The sequence below is a fragment of the Panthera onca genome, chromosome C1 (assembly GCF_046562875.1).
Source record: "Panthera onca isolate mPanOnc1 chromosome C1, mPanOnc1 haplotype 2, whole genome shotgun sequence".
NCBI lineage: Eukaryota > Metazoa > Chordata > Mammalia > Carnivora > Felidae > Panthera > Panthera onca.
Window position 1 is genome coordinate 110,804,532 of NC_138346.1, and position 27,982 is coordinate 110,832,513.

At 40.0% G+C, this 27,982-nt stretch overlaps 1 protein-coding gene and 1 non-coding gene across 10 annotated transcripts in view; one reads left to right on the top strand and one right to left on the bottom strand.

Annotated features, from left to right (window-relative positions):
- Positions 1-1,442: 1,442 nt before the first annotated feature.
- SAP130 (Sin3A associated protein 130) overlaps positions 1,443-27,982 on the bottom strand; it is an 80,881-nt gene continuing 54,341 nt past the window's right edge. For all 9 annotated transcript variants that reach the window (XM_060624772.3, XM_060624775.3, XM_060624779.3 and 6 more), the window contains 6 exons: positions 18,837-19,195; positions 15,233-15,481; positions 14,942-15,067; positions 3,866-3,969; positions 2,649-2,762; positions 1,443-2,389 (listed from right to left, as the gene is read on the bottom strand). In XM_060624772.3, the coding sequence (XP_060480755.1) occupies positions 2,231-2,389; positions 2,649-2,762; positions 3,866-3,969; positions 14,942-15,067; positions 15,233-15,481; positions 18,837-19,195 (1,111 nt within the window). In that variant the 3' untranslated portion in view covers positions 1,443-2,230. The remainder of the gene's footprint in view (positions 2,390-2,648; positions 2,763-3,865; positions 3,970-14,941; positions 15,068-15,232; positions 15,482-18,836; positions 19,196-27,982) is intronic.
- LOC132674069 (small nucleolar RNA SNORA62/SNORA6 family) lies at positions 25,618-25,771 on the top strand. Its single transcript, XR_009608382.1, has one exon. It is a non-coding gene; the product is annotated as a small nucleolar RNA SNORA62/SNORA6 family (small nucleolar RNA).

The following is a 27,982-nucleotide window of genomic DNA, read 5'->3' on the forward strand; positions in this document are numbered from 1 at the left end:
CCCCTGGAAAGCAGAAGTACTTTAATATTAAAACATATGTCCATACAAAGAAATGTACAGAACAGTTGTATCTATAATATCAAAACCTGCTAACAACTCGAAAGTCTTCCTACAGGTGAACGGATAAAACAACTTGTGAAACATCCATGCAGTGGAGAGCTTGGTACTCAGCAACAAAAAGCAATGACCTATAGAAACATGGATGAATTTCAGGAAAAATTTCCATTATGCTGAGTAAAGCACGCAGACACCCTCCCTCGAAAAAGAATATATTGTATGATTTCACTCATATACAATTCCAGAAAACACAAACGAATCCAGCGACAAGAGGGCAGACTCGTGTTTGTCTAAAGATAGGGAGGCAGGTAGGGGTGAGAGGGAAGAAATCAGAGGCATGAGGAGAAACTACTGGGTCTGATGGATATGACCTTGACTGTGGGAATGGTGAAATGGGCAAATACACGTGACAAGACTCATCCCCCTGCCTCTCCCAACTTCTGACAGTATAAGGCAAGGAAGTACTGAAAACACTATTGTTCTAACCTGCATTGACAAGCTCCTTTGACCAGGGTTAAGTTTTGTTTAAAGTGAGGTGACAATACTTTTAGACAGAACAGGTCTGTAATGCAGGATCCCAAGTACATGAATCACAGCCAGCACACCACATGAAACCATGGGGGCAATGTGTGCACAGAAGAGAAACTGAGGCAAAGGAACATGCTTCCAGCACTGGTGTCTAGCAAGCAACCAATAATACCTTTTAAAGTTGGCTCCATACCTCTAGTGGAATAGCCTTGATTATTCTGAGGGCTTCTTGGCCTAGGCTACCCAGGCCTATGTGGCCTAACCAGAAGCCTGCTTTGTTTCTTCTCCAGTGCCATAGCAGATGGGAGCTTACCATTCCAACTGGAGGAAGCTTGTTGCAGGTGAGGCAGAGTGTTAGTCCCAAAGACCAGGGCAGAACTGGCACAGACTCCCCATCTTAAATCTATTTGGGTCGGGGCAAAGAGGTGAGCTTCAGGCTCAAGTTGGCAACCCATGTCCTAAGGAAGAACATCCAGCTGGAAGGGACAGAGGTGGCGGCTGGTGCTCAAAGGAAGCAGGCCTAGCCACTACACCACTCAGGTGGCTCGGAGGAAGCAAGAGCAAATGTGTGAAGAAAATCCACCATCGTTGGCAGCCCTACCCCACTCCTGCAGCCTCAGTCCTGTAATTTGACCAATTTGTGCCTGCAATGGGACAAAACAGAGTCTTGTATTTATGACAACCAAGAGCCATTGTGACCTCTTCAAAACACCAGGATAAGAGGAACTCACTCATACGGAAGAACAAAACTTTAGCAGAGTCAACTCTCAACAATGTGTGAGAAATTACAGTAGGATACACACATGGTGGACAGCACAGCCCTGATTCACTTGATAAAAAGATGCAAACTGCTCATGTACAAAAACCTCTTTGAGTCCTTTATTAACATTGGGAGATGTGCGGTACATACAATCAACAGCATCACACCAGCTACGCGAAGTACAGATAACTGAGAGTGTACTTCAGAACAAGGATCTCAGAGCAACTTCAGATGTTGCTTGCTCGGAACCTCCACAAAAACCCAACTCTGACACACGCAGGACAGACAATATAACAATTTCACTTTGAAATGGTTCTTTAAAAAAATGACAAGAATTAATAGTTCAAACCCTTTAGAGTGTGAGATGTGGCAAGTCTCTTGGTGCCATATGACACTGCTGTAAAAGGCCAGCTCAGGCATTTGAAGGTCAGACAGGTAAGAACTGGCTGGGCTGAGGGGAAGAGGTTTGATTTTTCAGTGTAGAGAGATAACAGATGGTCCAAGTGGATACTTTCAGTCCAGGCTCAGTATGGGTCCTGCAGGAATCCGTCAGATAAATACAATTTATAAACCAGAAGGCTGAAAACTGCCAGCCACTCATTTGTGTCACTGATTCTCACTGGCAGACACCGATGCATCAGGAGTCGTTTGTGACACAGCGAGTTTAAGAGGGATATGCCTGAAAGAGAGAATGGAGTTCACTGCATCAGAACAGCTCTGATCCATTTGTGCCATTGGGTACCATGGGTCCCTCTGCTTTCTTGTGTGAATTAAGGAACACTTCCTTTTTTTCAATGTTCCATTTTGAAAAGAACCAAAACCCTCCCCCCACCCGCACCATCATTCTTCATAAAGTCTGTTTCCAAAGTCCTGATTCTTCTGGGTCTAGACTTTCTCCTTTCGCTTCAATTTTGACACCTTCTTGACAGTCCCATTCTTGTTTAGAAGCTTCAGGACACGGTCTTTATGATCTAAAACCTTAAGCATGGAGTCTCTGGCCTCACTGATCTGGTCCATCACAAGTTTACACCGCTGCATATTTCCCTGCAACAGAAGACATCATCACCAATTGGTAATCAGGAGACCACCAGGCTTTTAAATAACTTTTCACCTTTGGACTGAGGCCATTCTGAGGCTGTCATATAAAAAAACGTTTTAGTCTTTCTTGGTATTGCAGGCTGAAGTAAACAGTAGGTTTTTACTAAATAAGTTAGTGAAAGAGGTAGGGAAATGGGAGAAGTAAGACCATTGCGTAGGGATAACCCCCTAAACTGGATGGTCAGAGGGAAGGGCTCAATCAAACCTGTATCAGTTCGTTTATTCGGTGCAGATCATCATCAGTGGCCGCCTTTTTCTTTGGGATAATCCCTTCCTGTAGGTTGGTGAGTCTTTCATAAACATCATGCTCCAGATTTGTCTGCAACACACAAGAGGAAGGGCATCATGACCTCAGAGGTACTTTTCCTGAGTAACGTCAGGCAGATGCACCCACCTTGAATCACTTCTGTAAACTGGTGTGAGAACTGTGTGGGTGATAGGATCCTTTCTCCCGAGGACTAGGGCGCTAATGTAGAGCAAGGGAAACTGTTCAACAACGATTAACAGAACACTGCGTCACAGAGTCCATCTTCAAGGATAACTTTTAAATACTGCCCTGAATTCACAACTGCTCTAAAAAAAAAGTCTAAAGGTTTCAGAGAATATGCTTTTCTAAAGTACAAAAAGTAGCCACAGCACTACTTTATTTTTAGATACTCATAATAGACCATGTTCTTCACATCAGTGCTACTCCAAAGATGGAAAACTTCATGAGGTTGTTTTGACTGGTGCCCCTTCACCTTCTTGGTGAAGAAGGACTCCCGCCCTAGGGTGATGGAAATGGACACGTAATACCAGCCAACACTGGACACACATGAGATCAACAGCAGTTTACTAGTCGATATACTCACAGCCCAGGGGAGGAGGACATCACACACCATGCAGGGCCACGCAGGGGCTGCACTCAGGAACAGAGTGAACAAGCAGGGGCTGTAGGAGGCAGGCTTTGTAGTATCAAGAGGGAGAGGTGTCCCCTAGTTCCCATGGGAGGACGGGACAGCTTATTTGAACAATATTGCAAACTGGCAGGGAAATAAATCCCACTAATCAGGAAGAGGTGGGAGCTGAGCCTGGTTCCCGTGATAAGGAGCATTGTAGGCAGCAAGGGTTTACAGTCAGGTCACTCGAGGCTCTCTGTTTCAGATTCATGGCAACACAAAATACTGAAGCTTAACTGTGGGTCTTACACCCACAGTTGTTCAATATATTTTGGTTCCGGGCATCAGACTAAGATATGTTTGAACTCTATCTCTGGGATAGATATAATAATTATAATATTACGTATTATACGTAAAAACTCTGCCATCACCCAGATGGAAATGCTTCAGAATTACTCAAAAGGAAACACTATGAATACGGATGCCTCTGGCACCTGTTCCTCATGTCAGCAGGACATAACAACTTTACTAGAACTCCACCTACCAGCTGTAGCAACTGAGCGGCACAGAGGTGAACTTTCCAGCCTTGAGCACGACAGGACACCCCTTTCTGGTTAGCTATTTCCTGCAGCATAGCTTTCTTCTCTTCTGGAGCCATAAAAAAATAAAAAGTGTATTTCAATTTTTATAAAGCTAAAAGAATTCGGGTTCAAGCTGCTGAGGTGCTACTATGTTATCAAGAATGTCTTCACTTAAATATCTTTACTTAAATAACTCCTTTGCATTGAAGTCATTAGGAATAGAGGTCACAACATGAATCAAAGGTTCTCCTTTTGTTCATCCCCGAAGAATGCCATAATGACGTACTCTGCTAATCTAGAGAGTTCAAAAGAGAGCAAATTAATGTTTTAATCTCTTAAAGGAAGGGAACTGGTCTGTGGTTGCTTAGAGCCCTTGCTCATGTGTGATGCTTCCAAGCCTGTGGAGAACTGGGCATGAAGTTTTAGAAGAGTTTTGCTGTTATCTAGATGTTGGAGAAATGAAAGGAATCAAATTTGTATAACATTTCACATTTGGATAGAAAAGTCCAGTAACCAGAACTGTAGTAAAATAAATATGAAACGTATCATCTGGACTGGGGAGGGATAAACTAGGATAGAGGGGTACTTGTCAAAGATGAGTCTAGCTGTGTATGTGAAGTTTTAATTACTGTTTAGCTATAACTTAAAATGTATTTACAGATTAACAGATCATTAAAAATTATTTTAAAATATTTTAAAAATTTTACTTTATTTAAAAAAATATTCTTGAAAAGACTGTCTATGTATTTGTCAAAACCCACAGAATATAGAACACCAATACTAAGCCTTAATGTAAGTGATGAACTTTAGGTGATAATGATGTGTTCATGTATGTTCATCAAACAAACCAAATCTACCATTGTGGTGGGGATGTTGATAGTGCAGGAGGCTGTGCATGTGTGGAGCTGAGGGTACATGGGAATCCCCGTACCTTCCATTCAATTTTGTTGTGAACCTAAAACTGCTTTAAGAAGTTTATCAATTAACCACCCCCCCCCCCCCCCCCATGGCACCTGAGTGGCTCAGTGGGTTAAGCATTCAACTTTTGCTCATGATCTTGCGGTTCACAAGTTCGAGCCCGGCATTGGGCTCTGTGCTGATGGCTCAGAGCCTGGAGCCTTCTTTGGATTCTCTGTCTCCCTCTTTATCTGCCCCTTCCCCACTTGTACTCTGTCTCTTTCAAAAATAAACCTTAAAAAAAAAAAAAAACTACCTAGTAGGTAAATATTAGCGTGCATATGATTTAAAGACTTTTTAAACTTTTGAGGCAATTGGAGATTCACATGAAGTTGTAAGAAATAACACAGAGATCCTAAGTACTCTACCTGGTTTCCCCCAGTGGTAACATCTTGTAAAACCACAGTACAATGCCACAACCATGATGATGATGCAGCCTATTTAGATTTCACCAGTACTTGGGTGTACTGTACTTGGGTATTTCATTTTAGACATTAAAAAAAACTCTTTACTTTGAAATAATGATGGACTCAGAGGAAACTGCAAAGATGGTACAGGGATACATCTGATAAGAGACTTGTATGTAGAACATATGAAAAATTCTTACAACTCCATAATACAGAGATAAATCGTGTAAAAAGTCGAAGGATCCAAACAGACATTTCTCAGAAAAAGATATACAAATGGCCAATAAGTACGTTCTAGTTTCTGGCTACTCCAACAAAAGTTGCTATGAACAGCTGTGCAGATTTTTGTGTGGACACAGGTTTTCACTTTTCTGGGTAAATGCCCAGGAGTGTAAGGTCATATGGTAAGTGTATGTTCCGGTTTTTATGACACTGGCAAATTGCCTTCCTGAGCAGCTAGCTGGGCAAAGTGTGCAAGACAACTGACTTGTGGAATGACAGTGCACCACTGATCTCTCCAGTGAAAGAGAAAATTTTAGTAACTATTTAAACCTCTGGGAAGGCACATTAAGGGAAAACAGAAATGCAACTCTACTCATGCAACATATATTTAAGCACATCTGCGATAAGAACAGAGAGTGCGTGGTATCTGAATCAAGACCATTTCTCTGTTTCTCTCCCAGCTCAGTGAGGTGGATACCCCATGCAGACTGTAGCAGCCCAGAACATGGGGTTCCCTTCCCTCCAGCTACCAGGTGGAAGGCGATCTTCCCAGGAGAAGCAGGTCATCAGGATTTCCCATCCTGACCCCTGCTACCTGCTGCTGACGCTAAGTACTAGGTGTGTACAACTGAGATGCAGGGGTTCTCTTCTGTTCAATCCCTAGTCCAGAATGGAGACTGTACCCAAGGCAAGTGTGCTAAGAACACTGGGGCCCTGGGAACCCTTTTCCCGCTTTTTGAAGTGATGGTTTTATGCTAGGAGAAGCAAGCCAAGAGGACCCCAGGCTGCTCACTCCTCTTCCCTTCCACTGGATGCTCACCTCCTAGAGAAGGTTGCTCACCTTCAGAGAGAAGGTTGCCATTGTCCCCACCCCACCTCCAGAGTCCTTGCTCAGAGATTCTACCTGGGGCGGGGGGTGGGGAACAGGCCATAAAACAGGTAGTTTCTAATCTTTTTCCAAAGCAACAGGCTCCATGTGCCACAGACTATGAAGCTGAAACCTAAAGGCACTCCTAGGAACAGTGGGTTCCCATAGTATAGGAATAAATGTTATGGAGGTGTCTTGGTGGTTTAGTCTGTTAAGCGTCTGACTCTTGGTTTCTGCTCAGGTCTCATGATCTCATGCTTTGTGGGTTCTGTGCTGGCAGTGTGAAGCATGCTTAGGATTCCCTCTCTCTCTTTCTCTCTGACCTTCCCCCACTCACACTCTGTCTTTCAAAATAAACAAACAAACAAATACATTTTATGGTCATTTTCCATTCTAGGACCTAATGAAAATATTATGTCTCCTTAGCTCTTGGCTTGACAGTTTCTCAGACTGTCCTTGATTCTGATGACCTTGACAGTTTTGAAGGGTACTGGTCAAGGAATTTTGAAAGATGCCTTTCTATGTGGATCTGTCTGATGTTTCTCAGGATTAGAATGCAGTTATGAGAGGAGATACAGAGGGGAAGTGACAACGCCATCAAAGACTATGAGGGGTACACACTCCAGTATAATTAACATACAGTTATATTAGTATTAGGTGTACAATATAGTGGTTCAACAATTCTATACATTTCTCAGTGCTCATCAGAAGTGTACTCTTTTTTTTTTTTTTTAACGTTTATTTATTTCTGAGACAGAGCATGAGTGGGGGAGGGGCAGAGAGAGAGGGAGACACAGAATCTGAAGCAGGCTCCAGGCTCTGAGCTGTCAGCACAGAGCCCTACGCGGGGCTTGAACTCAGACCATGAGATCATGACCTGAGCTGAAGTCGGATGTATAACCGACTGAGCCACCCAGGCAGCCCAGAAGTGTACTCTTAATCCCCTGTACCTACTTCATCCATCCCTCCTCCCCAACTTCCCTCTAGTAACAATCTGTTTCATCAGTTTGTTCTAGAATTATAATTAAGAGTCTGTTTCTTGGTTTGTCTCTTTCTTTGTTGTTATTGTTTTTTTTAACATTTATTTATTTTTGAGAGTGAGAGAGACAGAGCATGAACGGGGGAGGGGCAGAGAGAGAGGGAGACACAGAATCTGAAGCAGGCTCCGGGCTCTGAGCTGTCAGCGCAGAGCCCAACGCGGGGCCTGAACTCACGAACTGTGAGATCACGACCTGAGCTGAAGTCAGATGCTTAACCGACTGAGCCACTCAGGCGCCCCTGTTTTGTGTTTTTAAATTCCACATGAGTGAAATCATATGGCACTTAGCATTGTCTTAGCATTATACCCTCTAGATTCATCCATGTTGTTACAAATGGCAAGCTTTCAATCATTTTTATGGCTGAGTAATATTCCCTTGGGTATATATCTCACATCTTTATCCATTCCTCTATCAATGGACACCTTGGTTGCTTCCATAATTCAGCTATTGTAAATAATGCTGCAATAAATATAGGAGTGCATAAATCTTCTCAAATTAGTGTTTTCATACTCTTTGGGTAAATACCCAATAGTGGAATTACATGATATGATAATTCTTCTAATTTTTTTTAATGTTTATTTTTGAGAGAGACAGAGTACGAGTGGAGGAGGGGCAGAGAGAGAGGGAGACACAGAATCCAAAGCAGGCTCCAGGCTCTAAGCTGTCAGCACAGAGCCCAACGCGGGGCACAAACTCTGGAACTATGAGATCATGACCTGAGATGAAGTCAGATGCCTAACTGACTGAGCCACCCAGACGCCCTATTTCTAATTAAAAAAAAAAAAAAAAAAAAAAAAGGTTTATTTATTTATTTTTGAGAGAGCAGGAGAACGAGCGAGCGTGTGTGAACAGGGGAAGGGCAGAGAGAAAGGAGAGAATCTCAAGCAGGCTCTGCACCATCAGTGCAGAGCCTGATGCAGGGCCTGAACCCACAAACCATGAGATCATGAGACTTGAGCTGAAATCAAGAGTCAGTGGCTCAACCGACTGAGCCACCCAGGTGCCCTTCTATTTTTAATTTTTTAAGGAACCTCTATACTATTTTCCACAAGGGCTACACCAGTTTGCTTTCCCAAGAACAGTGCACAAGGGTTGCTTTTTCTCCACATTCTCCCCAACATTTGCTTCTTTTGTTTTTGATTTTAGCCATTCTGACAGGCGTGAGGTGTGGTAGCTCACTGTGGTTTTGACTTGCATTTCCCTGGTGATGAGAGATGTTGAGCATCTTGCCATGTGTCTGCTGGCCACCTGGATGTCTTCTTTGGAGAAATGTCTGTTCATGTCTTCTGCTCATTTGTTGCTTACATTATTTAGGTGTTTTTGGTGTTGAGTTATAAAAGCTTTTAACCTTTTATCAGATAGGTCATTTGCAAATATCTTCTACCATCCAGTACACTGTCTTTTAGTTTTGTTGTTTCCTTCACTGTGCAGATTTTTATTTTGATAGGGTCCCATAGTTTTTGATTTTGCTTCTCTTGCCTCAGGAGACCTATCTAGAAAAATGTTGCTATGGCCCATGTCAGAGAAATTACTGCCTGTGTTCTCCTCTAGGATTTTTATGATCTCACATTTAGATCCTTAATCAATTTTGAGTTTATTTTTGTGTATGGTGTTAAGAAAGTGGCTCAGTTTCATTCCTTTTTAAAAAAAATTTTTAAAAATGTTTATTTATTTTTGAGAGAGAGAGAGAGAGACACAGTGAGTGGGGGAGGGACAGAGGGAGGGAGATACAGAATCTGAAGCAGGTTCCAGGCTCTGAGTTGTCAGCACAGAGTCTGACATGGGGCTTGAACTCCCGAACCATGAGATCATGACCTAAGCCAACGTCAGACACTTACTGAGCCACCCAGGTGCTCCAACAGTTTCATTCTTTTGCATGCAGATGTCCAGTTTTCCCAACATCATTTGTTGAATGGACTGTCTTCTTCCCATTGGATAGTCTTGCTTCCTTTGTCAAAGACTAATTGACCATATAATTATGGACTTATGTCTGGGCTATTTTGTTCCATTAATCTAGGTTTCTATTTTTATGCCAGTACCATACTGTTTTGATTACTATAGCTTTGTATTCTATCTTGAAATCTGGAATTGTGGTAACCTCTAGTTTTTCTTTTTCAAGACAGCATTGGGTATTCAGGGTCTTTTGCGATTCCATACAAATTTCAGAATTATTTGTTATAGTTGTGAAAAATGCTGTTGTATTTTGATAGATATTGCATTAAATCTGTAGACTGCCCTGGGTAGTAATGGCATTTTAACAATATTTGTTCTTCCAATCCATAAGCATCTTTCCATTTTTGTCATATTCAATTTCTCTTATTAATGTTTTATAGTTTTCAGAGTACAGGTCTTTCACCTCCTCGTTTAAGTTTATTCCTAGGTATTTTACTATTTTCGGTACACCAGTAAATGGAACTGTTTTCTTAATTTTTCTTTCTGGTATTTCATTAATAGTACATAGAAATGCAACAGATTTCTGTATAATTATTTTGTATCCTGAAAACTCACTGAATTCATTTGTTAGTTCTAATAGTTTTTTGGTGGAGTCTTTTGGGTTTTCTCTATATGCGTCATCTGCAATTAGTGAAATTTTTCCTTCTTCCTTCCCAATTTGGATGCCTTTTATTTCTTTTTCTTGTCTGACTGCTGTGGCTAGAACTGCCAGTTATATGTTAAATAAAAGTGGTGAGAGTGGACATCCTTGTCTTGTTCCTGTTCTTAGGGGAAAAACTCAGTTTTTACCACTGACTGTGATGTTAGCTATAGGTTCATATATGGCCTTTATTATGTTGAGATATGTTCCCTCTAACTTACTTTGTTGGAAGGTTTTATGATGAATGGAGGTTGCATTTTGCCAAATGCTTTTTCTACATCTATTAAAATATTCACATGGTTCTTATTCTTTCTTTTATTAAGGTGATGTATCACGTTGATTGATTTGTAAATAATGAGCCACCCTTGCAAGCCAGGAATAAATCTCACTTGATTATGGTGAATGACTTTTTAAAATATATTGTTGGATTTGGCTTGCTAGTATTTTGTTGAAGATTTTTGCGTCTATGTTCATCAGAGATACTGGCCTATCCTTTTTTTTTTTTGTGGTGTCTTTATCTGATTTTGGTATCAGGGTAATGCTGGCTTCATAGAATGAATTTGGAAGTTTTCTTCCCTCTTCTATTTTCTGGGATAGGTTGAGAATAGGTATTAACTCTTCTTTAAATGTTTGGTAGAGGGTGCCTGGCTGGCTCAGTCGGTAGGGCATGCAACTCTTGATCTCGGGGTTGTGAGTTCAAGTCCCACATTGAGCATGGAGTCTACTTAAAACTAAAAAAAATTTTTACATGTGAATGTTGAATAGAATTCACCTGTGGAGGCATCTGGTCCTGGACTTTTGTTTGTTGGCAGTTTTTTGATTACTGATTCAATTTCATTGGTGGTAACCGGTCTGTTCAAATTTTCTATTTCTTCCTGACTCAGTTTTGGGAAGTTACAGGTTTCTAGGAATTTATCCACTTCTTCTATGTTGTCCAATTTGTTAGCACATAATTTTTCATAATATTCTCTTATACTCCTTTGTATTCTTATACTCCTGTGGTGTTGGGTTATTCTTTGTCCTGTTTCATTTGTTTTTGTTTATTCAAGTCCTCTCTTTTGATGATTCTGGCTAAAGGTTTATTAATTTTGTTGACGTTTTCAAAGAACTAGCTACTGGTTTCATTAATCTGTTCTATCGTGGTTGTTTTTTTTTTTTTAGCTTCTCATTTATTTCTGCTCTAATCTTTATTTCTTCCCTTGTACTGGTTTCAGGTTTTTCTTCTTTTTCTAGCTCCTTTAGGAGTAAGACTTACTTGAGATTTTTCTTGCTTCTTGAGGTTGGCCTGTATTACTATGAGCTTCCCTCTTAGAACACCTTTTAATGCATTCCAAAGATTTTGGATTGTGTTTGTTTTCATTTTCATTTGTCTCCATGTATTTTTTGATTTCCTCTTTCATTTCTTAGTCGACCCATTCATTTTTTTAGTATTATGCTATTTAACCTCCATGTATTTATATTCTTTCCAGCTTTTTTCTTGTGGTTGATTTCTAGTTTCACAGCGCTGTGGTCAGAAGAGATACAGGGTATGACTTCAATCTTTTTTACTTTGTTGACACTTGTTTTGTGGCCCAACATGTGATCTGTTTTGAAGAATGTTCCATGTGCACTTGAAAACAATGTGTATTGTGCTGTTTTGAGATGGAATGTTCTGAATGTATCTGTTAGATCCACCTGGTCCAATGTGTCATTCAAAGCCACTGTTTCCTTGTTGATTTTCTGTTTGCACGATCCACTGATGTAAGTGGGATGAAGTCCCCTACTATTATTGTATTACTATTGACTATTTCCTTTATGTTTGTTATTAGCTGCTGTATGTATTTGTGTGCTCCCATGCAGGGTACACAAATATTTACAACTGTTATATCTTCTTATTGGATTGTTCCCTTTTACGATTATATAGTGTCCTTCTTTGTCTCTTTGTTTTAAAGTCGCTTTTGTCCAATATAAGCATTGCTACTCCGGCTTTCTTTTCACTTCCATCTGCATGATCAATGCCTTTTCAACTCTTCACTTTCAATCTGCATGTGTCTTTAGGTCTGAAATAGGTCTTGCTTTTTAATCTATTCTGTCATCCTATGTCTTTTGGTTGGAGCATTTAGTTCATTTACATTCAAAGTCATTATGGACAGGTATCTATTTGCCATTTTGTTACTTGTTCTATGGTTGTTTTTGTAGTTTTTCTCTGTTCCTTTTCTTTTGCTCTCTTCTCTCATGGTTTGCTGGCTTTCTTCAGTGATATACTTGGATTCCTATATTTGTTGCATATCTACTACTAGTTGTTGACTTGTGGTTATCATCAGTTTTATATATAACATCTAATGCATACAGCAGTCTACACTGACAGTCACTTATGTTTGAACAGAAGAGTGCATACTATTAGCACGATGTGTCATTATTCATATTGACCTTGAACACCTGACTGAGGTGGTGTTTGTAGGGTGTGTCCACTGTAAAGTTACTCTTTTCCCCACCAAAGTACACTTTGTAAGAAAGTCTCTATGTGCAGATCCCACTTAAAGACTGGAAATTTCTGTCCCCTTGAACATCTTTTTGTGCATGCCATCCGTGTTATCCTCTTTGGTAAAGTGTCTCTTCATGCCTTTGTCCATTTTCTAATTGGATTATTGTTTTTATTTACTGTTAAGTACTGAAAGTTCCTAATACATATATTCTAAATATGAACCCTTTATCAGATATGTGGTTTGCTAGTATTTTCTCCTGGTCTATACTTTATCTTTTTATCCTGACAGAGTCTTTCAGTGATAAGAAGTTTTTATTAAGTCCAATTTATTTTCCTTTCCTTTTGTGGACAGTGTTTTTGGTGTCGTGTCTAGGAGCTGTTCACCATGCCTTAGGTCCTGAAGACTTTATCCTAGGTTTTCTTCTAAAAGTTTTACAGTTTTACATTTAATATTTAAATCTATTATCCATTTTGAGTTAACTTTTGTATAAGGTGTGAGGATTAAGTTGAGGCTATTTCTCTCTTTTTTTACACTTATGGATGTCCACCACCATTTGTTAAAAATAAGAAGATTCTCCTTCCTCCACTTAATTATTTTTCCATTTGGTCAAAAATCAGTTGAGCATATTTGTATGGGTCTATTTCTGCATTTTCCATTCCATTCCAGGCACTTACATGTATATTCCTCTGCAAATACCACCCTGTTTAAACTACTATAGATAAACTATATGCTTTAATATCAGAAAAAACGATTTCTCTTTTTTTTCAAGATTTTAGCTATTCTACTTTTTATACCTTTCATGTAAAGTTGAGAATAAGATTTACTATGTCTACAAAAATCTTTCTGTGAGTCTGTTAGGAACTGTATCAAACAAACCTACTGATCTAGGGAAAACTGACATCTTATGTTGAGTTTCAAATCCATGCATGCTGCACGTCTCTTCATTTATTCAGATCATTTTTTTTTAATATTTATTTTTGGGAGAGGGCAAGTGGGGGAGGAGCAGAGAGAGGGGGCCAAAGGATCGAAAGTGGGCTCTGCGCTGAAAGGCTGACAGCAGTGAGCCCAATGTGGGGCTCAAACTCACAAACCGCAGATATTCAGATCTCTTTAGTCAGCATTTCATAGTTATCAGCAAACATGTATGTTTTGCTAGATTTATACGAGAATTACAATTTTAGTATAAAATTGTATCTAAAATTACAATTGATTTGTGTGTTGACATTGTATTCTGCGACCTTGCTGAACTCATTTACTACTTCCAGGAGTTTTTTGTATGGAATCCTTGAGATTTTCTATGTAGACAATGATGTCACTTGCAAACAGAGATAGTTTTATTTATTCTTTTCCAACCCATATAGTCTTTTTATCTCTTCCTTGACTTATGGCGTGTCTAGAACTTCCACTACTAATCGTGAGTTTGTTTCCTGTGTTGCTTATTGTTCTGTTTTTTTTTTCTTCTTCCTGTGAATTACCTGACCAATTTTCAATATTCCATCTTGATTTATGTATATGAACATGATTTTAAAGCTTGGGCAAAGTAGATCAATAAAGTTTAATAGTCAAGAGACCATCTGAATCAACACTTTCAGTGGTCAGATTACCTTTCCTGGGATAAATTTTTGCACAGCGAGTCCCAGGCAGTAGTAACAATCCTTCCATATGGCATAAATGTTATCAGGCTATACTTTACAGTACTTTCCTGCTATGACATGGAACTCCTGTGTCGTGAAGAGATGTTTATTACTGGGCCACTCCCTGCTTCCACCAAAGGCCACCACTCTGGTATCTGGAAATCGAGCCTCTTTCCAGACCTCAAAGTCCACTCATAAGAACTGCTGGACATGCAGCCACCTCTGGAGTTCCCTTCAGAGACTGAACTAACAGAAGCTTTACCCCTGCTCGCAGACATTATAGTCCATACCATCTGACTCATCTTGAGGATTCAAGGAAACCATCAGAGATGTTTCCAAGTAGAATTTATTTGAGGGAAGGGGAAATGTGATCAATTCTCTGAAAACTTACACTTCTCTGTGCCATGATTATACCGGAGATTAGTGATGCTTTTAAAGTCTACCGTCTCGTACAAATATTTGCAGATATTTGCAAGTACTATCAGCTATTTTTACTATATGTGGGTTTATGAAAAAGTAATTCTCAAGTACAACCACAACAAAACGTTTGCTGAAGGCTTGCCCTAGACCATTTCAGGAGATTCACATGTTAAACAAAAGGTGTTTTGGAAAATAAATTTCCTGGGGCTTACAATGTATCTCTCAGCATCCTAGGGACTAATGTGGACTATGTCCAATAACAATAAAGCTTTTCCATAACTACCCTGGGGGCTAAGGAGGTCACTGTGTCACCCCCTGGGTTTTCTGGAAACTAGAAAACTGTAATTCTGTCTTTCTACTCTACTATGATTACCATACAGTCAACTGAGACCAATTTCATGCATTCACAATGGATGTTTCTGGGGAAACTAACCTTTGACCCGGACATCACTGTACCGCTGAAAGTGGTGGTAAGCAGCTTTCCAAGGGTTCCGATAGTGACGGAGCAAAGTAATGGGAGGTCTTGGACGCACTGGGACATACCTCACACCTTCTTCATCTATTCAGAAGAAAAGAAAAGGAAGACATTAAATAACTTATTATATATTGTCAAGAATCCTCAAGATGTAACTTTAAGAAGGATTATGGGAACAGCCTTGGGGATGGACTCCCAACTTAAGTGGGAAAGCTTCACGTGACAATAACTAGCCCAAGTGACCATTACCAATATACTCCTTGGGTGGAGACTTGCGCTTCTCAGCCTTCACCAAAAGACTCTTGGCAGTGGACTTCTCGTCGTCAGTGCTGTTCGTCTCCATCATATCCCCTTCTTCTGTAGAAATCACGTGCTGTTGCTTTCGAGGCTTTTTCCTTGGAGAGGCACCAGGTGGTAGGTCACTTGTAGGCATGGACAGGTTGTTAGCCAGCAATGTGAGAGATGGAGACACAGTGCTGGTAGCCAGGGGGGGAACTGCTGTCATAGGAAAAAGAGCACATACATGTGTGAGAGAACCCATGCATTATGGGAAGCTTCACTGGATTTGCAACCAATGAGAATGGCTAAGACAGAAAAGAGAAGTAACATTTACTGAATCTTCCTATGTGGCTGGTAGTGTGCTAAGCACCCTACTTGTGGCAGAGGGTGCCGACTGCTCCCTAATACATCATGATTTCACCATCCTTAAATGAGGACCCTTACACCTGTAGATGGGCACTCTGCCACTCAGCTGAAAGACTATTTACTAGCCTCCTTTATAGATGGGTGTGGCCATATGAAATGAAAACAGAAGTGTTTTGTAGCATTTTTTATAAGTGTCCTTAAATGAAGGTGTGACCTTCTACTCCTTGTCTTCTGTCACCCTGGAACTCAGATACGATAGCTGGAGTTCTAGCAGCTCTCTTGAATCTAAAGCACGAGGTCAAACTAGGGGTGGTAGGACCTTGGATCTCTGACCCTATGGAGTCCAGTACTATCCCTGGACTGTCTGCTTGAACCGTCTCTGCTATGGAGGACACCAGGCATGTTCCTCAGGCCTGGAGTGCTCCTTTTCCAGATATCCGAACAGCTGGCACTTCATCTTTTTAATGCCTCTATTCAAAGATGACTTCCTCAGTGAGGCCCTCCCTTTAAAACTCTTCTTAAATTCATAGCTCTGACTTTCCCTCACATAGCCACACCTCACTTTACTGTGCTTTGCAGATACTGTGCTTTTTGAAAATTGATGGTCTGTGGCAACCCTGTGTTAAGCAAGTCTACCAGCACCGTTTTCCCAACAGCATCTGCTTGCTTTGTGTCTGTGTCACATTTTGGTAACACTTTTTCATTATTATTATATTTGTTATGGTGATCGTGATCAGTGATCATGACTCACTGAAAGCTCAGATGATGGTTAGCATTTGTTAGTAATAAGGTATTTTTAAAAAAAGTTTATTTTGAGAGAGAGAGAGAGAGAGAGAATGAGTGGGGGAAGGGCAACGGCAAAGAGACAGGGTGGACAGAGGATCCAAAGTGGGCTCCATGCTGACAGCAGAGAACCCATGTGGGGCTCGAACTCACGAATGGTGAGATCATGACCTGAGCTGGATGCTTAAATGACTGAGCCTCCCATATGCCCCAGCAATAAAGTATTTTTAAATTAAGGTATGTATATTGTTTTTAAAGACATAATGCTATCACAGGGTGCCTGGATAGCTCAGTTGGTAAAGTGTCTGGCTCTTGATTTCGGCTTGGGTCATGATCTCATGGTTTCTGGGATGGAGCCCCGTGTCAGGCTTTGCACTGACTCTGCCCCTCCCCTGCTTGTGAGTGCATGCTCCCTTAAATAAATAAACATTAAAAAAAAAAAAAAAAGACCTAATGCTATTGCACACTTATTGTGTAAACATAACTTTTACATAAAATTCATTTGACTTGATTTATTGTGATATTCATTTTACTTTATTATTATTATTTTTTAAATGTTTATTTTTGAGAGACAGTCAGAGTACAAGTGGCGGAGGGGCAGAGAGGGAGACACAGAATCTGAAGCAGGCTCCAGGCTCTGAGCTGTCAGCACAGAGCCCGACACGGGGCTTGAACCTATGAACCTCGAGATCATGAGGTTGGACACTTAACCTACTGAGCCACCTACGCGTCCCTTATTTTTTTAATCAAAAAAAATTTTTTTAGCATTTATTTCTTTGAGAGACCGTGCATGCAAGTAGGGGAGGGGCAGAGAGAGGGAGACAAAAGATTTGAAGCAGGCTCTGTGCTGTGAGCACAGAGCCTGATGTGGGGCTCGAATTCACAAACAGTGAGATCATAACCTGAACTGAAATCAAGAGTCAACCACTCAACTGACTGAGTTACCCAGGCGCCGTGATACTCACTTTACTGCAATACTTGCTTTATTGTGGTGGTCTGGAAATGAACCCACAATTTCTCTGAGGTATGCCTGTATCTGTCATTGCTTTTCTTAACTGTTTCTCTCCCCTGCTAAAACGTAAGCTCCAAGAGGATGGAGATGTACTTGTTTTGTACAAGGATGTGTCACAGTACCTGGTGTCAAGCCCTACAATTTGAGGCAGGATTACCATCAGTTTTCCAGTACAGAGAGGTAAGAGGAACTATCCAAATCAAGAGAGAACAGTAAAATGGAAAACATTTAATTTCCCATGCTGGGTTATCCACGGTGTCTTTCAACGGAGTACTGAGGCTGAATGTGGGTAAGAATAATATTGTGGGTATTATATATATAAAATAATGGGTAAGAAGAATATTTCATGGCATACTAAATACAAATAAACAGCAGGTTTAATAACTGCAGACACAGCACAACCATACCCCTTACTGAACAAACAGCATGGGGGATGGAGGCCTTTATGCCAAAATGCTAAGAGGGCAACGCCCGGTAACGGGAGTACAAAATGACTTGCCTTCCACCTGGGCTTTATCGGCATTTCATAAATACTGTACATGATATGTTATTTTTGCAGTCGGGGGAAGCAACGTTCCTCAATAAATTATTAACAAGTATACAAACAATCAGAAAACCTCCAAAGTAACCTGCATTTCACACACTGGAAGTTCAGAGTCAAGGAGAGGAGGGAAAGAAAGTAGCGAGTAATTTCAAGATTTAACTAATCACATGTAAGTTTATCAAGAGAGTATTTTCAACAACATAGATCTTACTTCACTGCATAATAAGGCAACACAAACTGGCAGGGAATAAACTGTTAGATAATTAGCCCTTGGCTTGATTTATCTTGACCCTTATTTTCTATTTTTAATTTTATTTTTTTCTATTTTTATTTTTTTAATGCTATAAATGTTTGTATTAAGAAATAAGTTCAAATAAACCTTATACCACAAGAAACTAGAAAAAAAAAGAAACTAATCTGAAATTTAGTAGAGGAAGGAGATAACAAAGAAAAATCCGAAAGAGATAAACAGTAACATTACTGAAAGTAATGATCAGTTTTTCCAAAATAAATAAATAACACTGGCAATGTTTTAACTACATTAAGAAAAAAAGAGATAAGACTCAGAAACCAAAATGAGAAATGGAAAAGAAAATACAACAGATAGCCACAGAAGCTCTAGTTCAGGATATTCTTGGAGAAATGTTAATCCTTTTCATGATTCTGTTGAAGAAAGAAAATTAGTGCTAAAAGGGAAGCAAAAATGGGTTGTTTTCAAAAGGAGCCTTGTTAGGGAGTCTTCTCTTTCTTAAAAGGAATGAAATGCAAACAGTGCACCCCAAGGGATCGGGCTCTGCGGCTGAGGGTCCCAGGAGTCCGGCCCAAGGAGTGTCATGTGCCAATGAAGAGTGCTCCGGGAATGAACCTACCAGAGACCGGCCTCATGATGTCCATTGGCTCCACTTCTTCTTTAACTTTTATCTCAGGTACCGGAGGGCCCAACACAGAGGAGAGATTGCCGGCCACAGCGGCTGATGGCGGAGGGGCAGCTGCGATGGTAGTGACAGGAGGAGTGACGGGGACCGCTCCGGGAATGGTTGAGAGGGCGACGGCTGGCTGTGATGGGGGGCTCGTGGCTGCGATCATGGTTGGGATGGTCGGTGGAGGCTGCTGAGCCGTGGGAGGGACTGCAATGGTGGGCTGGTCGTTGCTTTGACTGGACACGGTCTCCATGGACACAGTGACTGGAGTGGTCATTGATACGTGGATTTCTGACTTAGGCTTGGCACTGAAACACGAAAATGAAGATAATGTAGCAAACATCTCGGAGGATGGGTGTTTGTCCAGTTCTTTTTGTACAATGCACAGCACAACCCTAACTCTATTAGTTTGATTCTAGATATTGAACTTTAAGGTAAGTTTTAAAAATATCCCCACCTGGGCCCACCCTACCAAATTTTATAAGCAGTGATAAAATTAACTTAGAAAATAGCATTCACTTAAAGTCACATCATCAAAAGTCAAAGAACTTTTACTACATTAGTCTTTTTCTCCCCCAATTCCTTAACGCAAATGTTGCCTTATGAAGTTTTGTTTTGAAATCACAATCATACTCACTTTGTCTGTAGTTTCTTGTAAACCTATTTCTTATAGAAGAGGAAGCTCACACACATGGTAATGATTCAAAAGAACACAAATTGAAGATAATTTTCTTCCACTTCACATACCCAGCCCCTTACCCAGAGGCATCACAACTTTCCAGCTATTTTACCAGAATACTTCAGGCCTCTAATGTAGCTATACATTTAATGTTTAAAACTGTTTATCTGAGGCGCCTGGGTGGCTCTGTCGGTTAAGTGTCCGACTTCGGCTCAGTTCTCATGAGTTCGAGCCCCACAATGGGCTCTGTGCTGACAGCTTGGAGCCTGGAGCCTGCTTCAGATTCTGTGTCTCCCTCTCTCTATGCCCCTCCCCTGCTCATGCTCTGTCTCTCTTTCAAAAAATTAATAAACATTAAAAAAAAATTAGAAAAAAACTATATATCCTATTTTTTTCAGTTTTATCAGAAGTAGTTCCTCATGTCATTACAAATTCTTCTTAAACATTATTTTTTAAAGTAAAAAAAAATATTTTTAAAGACTTTATTTTTGAATAATCACTACACCCAGCATGGGGCTCGAACTCAGGATCAAGGGTCACATGCTCTACCGACAGAGCTGGCCAGGTATCCCAGTAAAATATTTCATTTAATAGCTGTAAAGGTTTACATACTAATGCTGAAAATTCAGGATATGAAAAGCAGTACTTTTCAAGGTATGAAAAGTACCCCCTCAAGTTCAAGGCCAAAAACAATTGGATTTCCATAGGCAAAAAATTCAACATCAAACCAAATCTCATACCATATACAAAATTGAATTCCACATGGATCATAAATCTGAGTTTAAAATGTAAAACTATAAAAGTTTTATAAAAATACAACTCCCTCCCCCCAGGATTTAGTCAAGAGTTCTTAGACATGATACCAAAAGTACACTCCAAAGAAAAAAATGATAAATTGAGTTTTAGCAAAGTAAAGGCTTTTGCTAAAAAAAAGAAAATAAAATTAAGACTTTTGCTTTGCTAAAGACCACTTTAAGAAGTAAAAGACAAGGCACAGACTGAAAAAAAAATATTTGTGAAACACATTATGTTGATTCCACTTACATGAGGTACCCAGAGTAGTCAAATTCACTGAAAAAAGAAAAGTACAACAGTGGCCCCCGTCGGCTGGGAGGAGGGAAAATGGAAGTGGCTGAATAATGGGCATAGAGAGTTGCAGTTCTGCATAGATCTGGAGAGGGCTGCCCGAGAGTGAGAATATGCTTAACACCGATGAAATGTACACTTAAAAATGGTTAAGACAAACAAACCAAAACACATTATTATCTATGATAAAAGAATGATATTCACAATATATAAACAACTCTGTAAACTCAATACTGGGAAAACATACAGTCTCAATAGAAGACAACATGAATAAGGAACAAACTTATATGAATAAGGAACAAACACTAGAGAAAATATCCAGGAGGCAAACAGGCACATGAAAAGATGTTCAATACCATCAGCCATTAGAGTCGTGCAAATTAAAGTCTTGATGATATCCTACCACACCCCAATCAGACGGTGAAAATAAAACTTAAGATTTTATAATAGCAAGCACAGGAAAGGATGTAGAGCAACTTGATATACCAAAAACCTCCTAGCACTAATAAATGAGGTTAGCAAGGTTTTAGGATACAAGGATCTCACATGTTGCCGGTGGAAATTTGAAACGGTACAGCCAGTCTGCAAAACAGTTAGGAAGTTCCTTATAAAATGAAAAATACATGGACCATGTAACTTAGCAACTATACTCGGGATTTTTATCCCAGAGAAGTGAAAATATATGTCTACCAAGGAAGCTGTACCTGAATGTTCATAGCAGCTTTATTTCTAATAACCCCAAACCAGAACAATCCCAATGAACCTCAATAAGCAAACGGGTAAATAAGCATACGGGTATACCCATGTGATGTAACATTACTCACCCTAAAAAGAAGAAATTATTGATATATACTACAATTTGGATGGGTCTCAAAAGTACAACATTTGGTGAAAAAATAAGCCAGCATCATTAGGTATGAAAAAATATATATATTACATATATAGAGTATATATTTAATTTGAGATTCCATTTACATAAAACTCTCAAAATGAAAAAATTCTGGTGGGGCACAGCTAAGTGGCAAGGTATTATTAGGTTTGCAGGAAAGGTATGACTGTGAATAAGGGAATATCTTGGTGGCAACAAAAGAGGTTCACAATCTGATCATGATAATGGTTATATAAATCTATTCATGGATGAGATTTCAAATATACACCAAAGGGGGGAAAAAACTGGTGACATTTTAATAAGGTCTGTAGTTGGTCAACAGCATTGTACTAATGCCAATTTTTTCACTTTGAAAAAATACGAGGGTTATGTAAGACGTAATCATTGGGGGAAGCTGGGTAAGGGTACATGGGAACTTTCTGCACTATTTTATAACTTTTTGTGAGTCTTAAATTATTTCAAAATAAGTAAATAAAGGTGGGGTACAGGAAAAGATTATTCTGGAATAAAAGAGAATTAATGTGGGAGTAATGATCTCTGAAAATTCTCTTTCATAAAAGCAACAAAAACTTGGCATTAACAATGTTTTCAGAACTCTGGAAATGAACAATGTAGCAAAATTATTCAAGAAAATCAGCCAAACCTCAGTAAGACCAATAAAGTCTGTGGTGTTTAACTTGCCCTATTTTTAACTGTTTTTTTTTTTTTTTTTTTTTTTTTTTTTAAAGAGAGAGAGAGAGAGAATGGGAGAGTGTGTAGGAGAACGTGTGCAAGCAGGGGAGGGGCAGAGGGAGAGGGGGACAGATCTGAAATGGGCTCAGTGCTGACAGTAGAGAGCCTGATACGGGGTTCAAATCCACGAACCATGAGATCATGACCTGAACTGAAGTCGGATGTTTAATCCACTGAGCCACCCAGGCACCCCTGCCCTATTTCTCTCTCTCCCTTTCCACCGCCAATGGTAGGCTTGCTAACCACCAGTCCATGCTTACAGCAAAAACCATCAGCCTGGCCGCTACCAGAGGGGCTAGAGGCCCTTCAAACCCTCTTGACCAGAGAACTATCATTATACAAACTAGCTGCTCCCATTTGCAAGACTGTCTTATCTACCAGACCTGCTCAGTGTGAACACCTTTTACTTCTAGAGTACTGGAACAAATCAGACACAAGTGATCAGCTTCCCAGCTAACTGATAGGATGGTAACAAGTGGGGCAAACAATAAGCTACCCAAAAAGCTTTAAAGGAAAAGTTGGAGAATGAAATGTCCACAGGGGCTTCAAAAAGCTCCAACGTATTTCTGGCAAATTCAGGAAGCAATATATACATGTAGGACTGTGTGCGTACCTTGGGCTGTGCAGAGCCCAGGAAAGAACCAAGAAGGACACAGGTTCTCACCTCTGGCTCTGTGTAAGCGAAAAGAAAAAAGAGATGTAAAACCGCCTGCCTCAGTGTTGATGGGCTACCCCAAGACACACAAGGCCCTTAGCAAACACAGAGACTTACTGGTTCCAGGCATTCAGGCATTCAAGGAAATCGGTTTAATCATTAGATGACTACAAAGCTAAGAGTGTATTCAGTGGCCACACTAGACAAAGACAGTGATTTTAAAGAATTATTTTACAAAAGTCCCTAAACAACCAAAACCCAACAACAAACCCCAGCAGCAACAACAAACCCCAGGGAAGTGTGGGAATCTGATTTCCAGAGTTGCCACACACCGTTTAAAATGTCAAGTTTTCAACAATAATTCTGAGGTATGTAAAGAAACAAAGCAATGTTTGAACATGGCGGGGGGAAGCAAAACGGTCACTAAGGATGCACAGGTGTTAGGCTTACTAGTCAGAGAATTTAAGTTAGCTATTGTAAATATGCTTAAAGAACTAAAGGAGATCATGGTTATAAGAACAGCCTAAAAATCATGTCTCAGCAAACTGAGATTAATAAAGAGACAGAAATTATTAAAAAAAAGACCAAAAAGCAATTCTGCACTTGAAAAATATAAGAGTTGAAAGGAAAACAGAAAATCACTAACAAGACTCAAAAGTGTATTTCTGGGGCACCCAGCTACCTCAGTTGGTACAGCATGTGACTCTTCATCTCGGGGTCATGAGTTGGAGCCCCACATTGGGCAAAGAGATTATATATACAAAAAAAAAATATATATATATATATATGTATGTATGTGTGTGTGTGTGTATGTATGTATATATATATATATATATATATATATGTTTATATATATATGTTTATATATATATATGTTATATATATATGTTTATATATATATGTTATATATATATATGTTATATATATATATATGTTATATATATATATATGTTATATATATATATATATGCTGCATCGGATTCTGTGTCTCCCTCTCTCTCTGCCCCTCTCCTCCTCATGCCCTGTCTCTCTCTCTCTCAAAAATAAATAAACATTAAAAAAAAAAAACTTAAAAAAAGGGTGGGTACACAGGAGGAAAAATAAACAGAGCCTCAGAGAACTTTGGGACAGCAATAACTGTATCAACATACACATACATAATGGGAGTCCCAGAAGCAAAGAGAGAATGGGGCAGAAACAATATCTGAAGAAACTGTGCCAAAGACTCCCCAGATTTGATGAAAAACATCAATCAACCAACTTGTGTAGGAAAAGGTGAAAAAACGTACACCTAGACACATAATTGTCAAAATGCACGAATATATATATTAAAAAAAATTTTTAAGTAGACTCCACACCCAATGTGGGACTTGAACTCATGACCCAGAGATCAAGAGTCACATGCTCTACCAACTGAGCCAGTCAAGGTACCCCCCAAGGAATTACTTAAAAGTGAAATTCTGTAATTTGATCGCACCAAAAAAGGGAATATATGGCAAAATACTAAAAGTTAAATCTAGTTGAATAATACTGTGTTCTCTATTTTGTTCTACATTTACAGGTTTTCATATTAAGAACTCCAAAAAAGAACGTTATGAGATAAAGTTGAAGATATCGTCTGCAAAGAAAAAGAGATTTTCAATTTAAACTTCTCCCAGCCATTGTATTATTTAAGAGTGTAAGCAGGAATTCTGTTTATGGAAAGATGGCCTGGACATACTTTTTCATATTCTTCCTAGTTAATTATAGCTGAAATCATGAGTATTACATATAAAACCAACAAAACAGCTGCTGAGAGATGAAGGCAGACTGGCTAGGGCGCTCAGGACCAAAGGAAGACATAGCAGTGAGTTCCCTGGGTTTCCTTTCTGACTGTGCTCCAGTCTGGGTCCTGGAAGGCCATAATACAGAAATGTCAAAGGGCACAGACAAAAATCCCAAGAAAAATCTGCTCAAGGAACCAAGACAGGAGCAGCTGAGCAAGACAGGAGACTTCTAGACAATAACTGCTCTCCCAGTGAAACACCACAGAAACGACTGTGGTCCCAATTCCCACGCTCTCCGGCAAAGGCTGTGGAGAACCTAGACTTCTACACTTGCCAGGCTGTAATGAGGCAGCGTGATTCTCTTTCCGCCATCTCACTATTGAAGTGGTGTCAAAAGAGGTCAAGCAGGGAACCTGGCCTTCAACTCTCCACTTGGCAGTGAGAAGGCAATGCTTTCCCTTCCCCAGTTGCGGCCATGTGAGAGGAGGACTGCCAAAACATTAAGCTAGAAATAAACTCCAGGGTCTTCTAAGACCATAAAGGTCCAGGTCCAAACAGAAAACCACTTGTCTAACCAAGAGCCAAGAAAATCACAACTTGAACAGGAGATGAATGATGTCGGGTAGCATCTGACAAGGACGTAGAGATCATAAAAATGCTTCAACAAGCAATGACAAATTCAAAAGATGAAAAACAAATTTAAAAGATAAAAAAAACCAGAAAAATCTCAGCAAAGCAATCAAAGTTATAAAAAGATCCAAATTTAAATTACAGAAGTGAAAAACAATAACTGACCAAATATACTCACTGGACATTCTCAGGAGCACAGTGGAGATAGAATCAGTGGGGTTGAGGACAGATCAATATAATTTACCTAATCTCAACAACAGAGAGAAAGGAGACTTAGACTCCAGAGTGATGGCTCTGCCCACTGTTAGAGTTTGGAGTTGAGGCCACTGGCTGGCCAATGAACTCACAAGTGTAGGTAGTGTGCCACATGAGGGGCAAGTCTTTTGCTACCACCACAAGGGTCCGTGGCCCAGTGAATGGAGTTTGATAGTAATTCTTGCTACAAATAAAAACAAAAAGAGTAAGGGCAGAAAAAGGACATTTCCTGATTTGCAAAGGGTCAAAAATTGACATCTTACGTACTGTTTGTCTGCTGCAAAAGAGATGCTCTAACAAATCAGAAAGTAAATCAAGAAAAAAGGAAATATACGTCACCAGGGATGAGATGAAGGGAATTCAGACTGTGAAGGACAAAGGAAACACAAGGGATAACAGCTGGGCACCGAGTCCAGAGAGCAACCAGTGAAGACTGGAGTAGGTGGAAGCAAGGCTTTAAGGAGGGAGGGATGTAAACTAGAAAAAAATGGAACTGACAGAGATCTGATAGGTCTGCCTGTATTTGGAGAATTTCTATAGGTTTCGGGGAGAGTCTGAGGATGAATTAGTACTATGTGATTTGTTTTAAAGTTCATATTTTAAATTTATTTTAACAGCTTTTGGATTTACTTTCTAAATCTGTTTTCTATTTTATAACATTAAAAAAATTTTTTTAATGTTTATTCATCTTTGAGAGAAAGAGACAGAGCATGACTGGGGGAGGGGCAGAGAGAGAAGGAGACACAGAATCCGAAGCAGGACCCAGGCGCCAAGCTGTTAGCAGAGCCAGATGCAGGGCCCGAACCCATGAACTGCAAGATCATGACCCGAGCTGAAGTTAGACGTTCAACTGACTCAGACACCCAGGTGCCTCTCTATTAAAAGAAAACTTTTTAATGTTTATTTTTGAGAGACAGAGAGACAGAGTGTGAACAGAGGAAGGGCAGAGAGAGAGGGAGACAGAATCCGAAGCAGGCTCCAGGCTCTGAGCCGACAGCACAGAGCTTGATGCGGGGCTTGAACTCAAGAACCAAGAGATCATGAGCTGAGCTGATCAGACGCTGAACTGACTGAGCCACCCAGGTGCTACCCCCTCCCCCATTTTATATTTTAATCTTCCTTAATCTTTTGGCTTGGAATTGGTAATATAGTCACGTTTCATTTTCTTTTTTTTTAAGCTCTATGTCCAATGTAGGGCTTGAACCCATAATCTTAAGATCAAGAGTCGCATGCTCTGCGCAAGCCAGCCAGGTGCCCCAGTGATACATTCATGTTTCAAAGGATGTACTGGGAACTCTTGTTCCCTCCCTTAACCCTCCACTATCTCCACACAACACCACTCTACTGCAGTGTTTCACTGAATCTAAGCTGCCAGTAATTATACACCCATGTCGTGTAGCACTTAAAAATAATTAATGACAACATTAACACATCCTTACTTTTAACTCACATATTGGTTTCTGAGATGTTGACATGTATATGTTTGATCTTGTATCATAGTATATTTTGTATGGTTTTTGTTTTATATTTATTTCTTTTAAAAATTTTGCTTTTTCGGGGCAACTGGGTGGCTCAGTTGGTTGCGTGTCCAACTTTGGCTCAGGTCATGATCTCGCAGTCTGTGAGTTTGAGCCCCGCATCAGGCTCTATGCTGACAGCTCAGAGCCTGGAGCCTGCTTCGGATTCTGTGTCTCCCTCTCTCTCTGCCCCTCCCCTGCTCATGCTCTGTCTCTCTCTGTCAAAAATAAATAAACATTAAAAAAATTTTTTTTAATTTTGCTTCTTCCATTTTTATCCTCTATGTCTACACTGTTTTCTATTTTAATTTTACCTTCATTCTGTGGTTTCTTCTAGATCTTTACTGAGTTCTATCCCTTCACATGTCATCCCTTTATGTCCTGTCACTTAGTCTGCATTTCATCCTTTGTGTGTTTTCCATCAGTGAGGTGGTGCTAACGTCATTAAGTAATTTAAATTCACAGTCAGAATTTTAAAATAAGTTTCACACTTATTCTGTAGCACTTTTCTGGTGCATGTTCTTACTGAACAAATGAGTATATTTTGTTGCTCTTTTCCTACGTTTTAATTTTAGTTATCTTCACATGAATATCCTTTTATTACTCATCAGTGAATGAGGTGGGCTATTCCTAAAAGCAGCAATTTCCATGAGATTCCTTTCACTTGGGCGTGGGAGTGTGGGGAGACTGCTCTGGTTTCAGCTAGTTATTTTTCACCGTCCAAATGCTCCCTTCTTTCAGGTGGCACAGAAACAGACTGCCCACTGCAAGGAAGGCCATCTGGGTGCCTGCATGCGCGGGGCCCTACCTCCACAATCTACCTCGGAACCATATTAAGTCTGGGAAAGACTCTGCAAATAGCCCCTGCTCACCTAAGTTTCTGCAC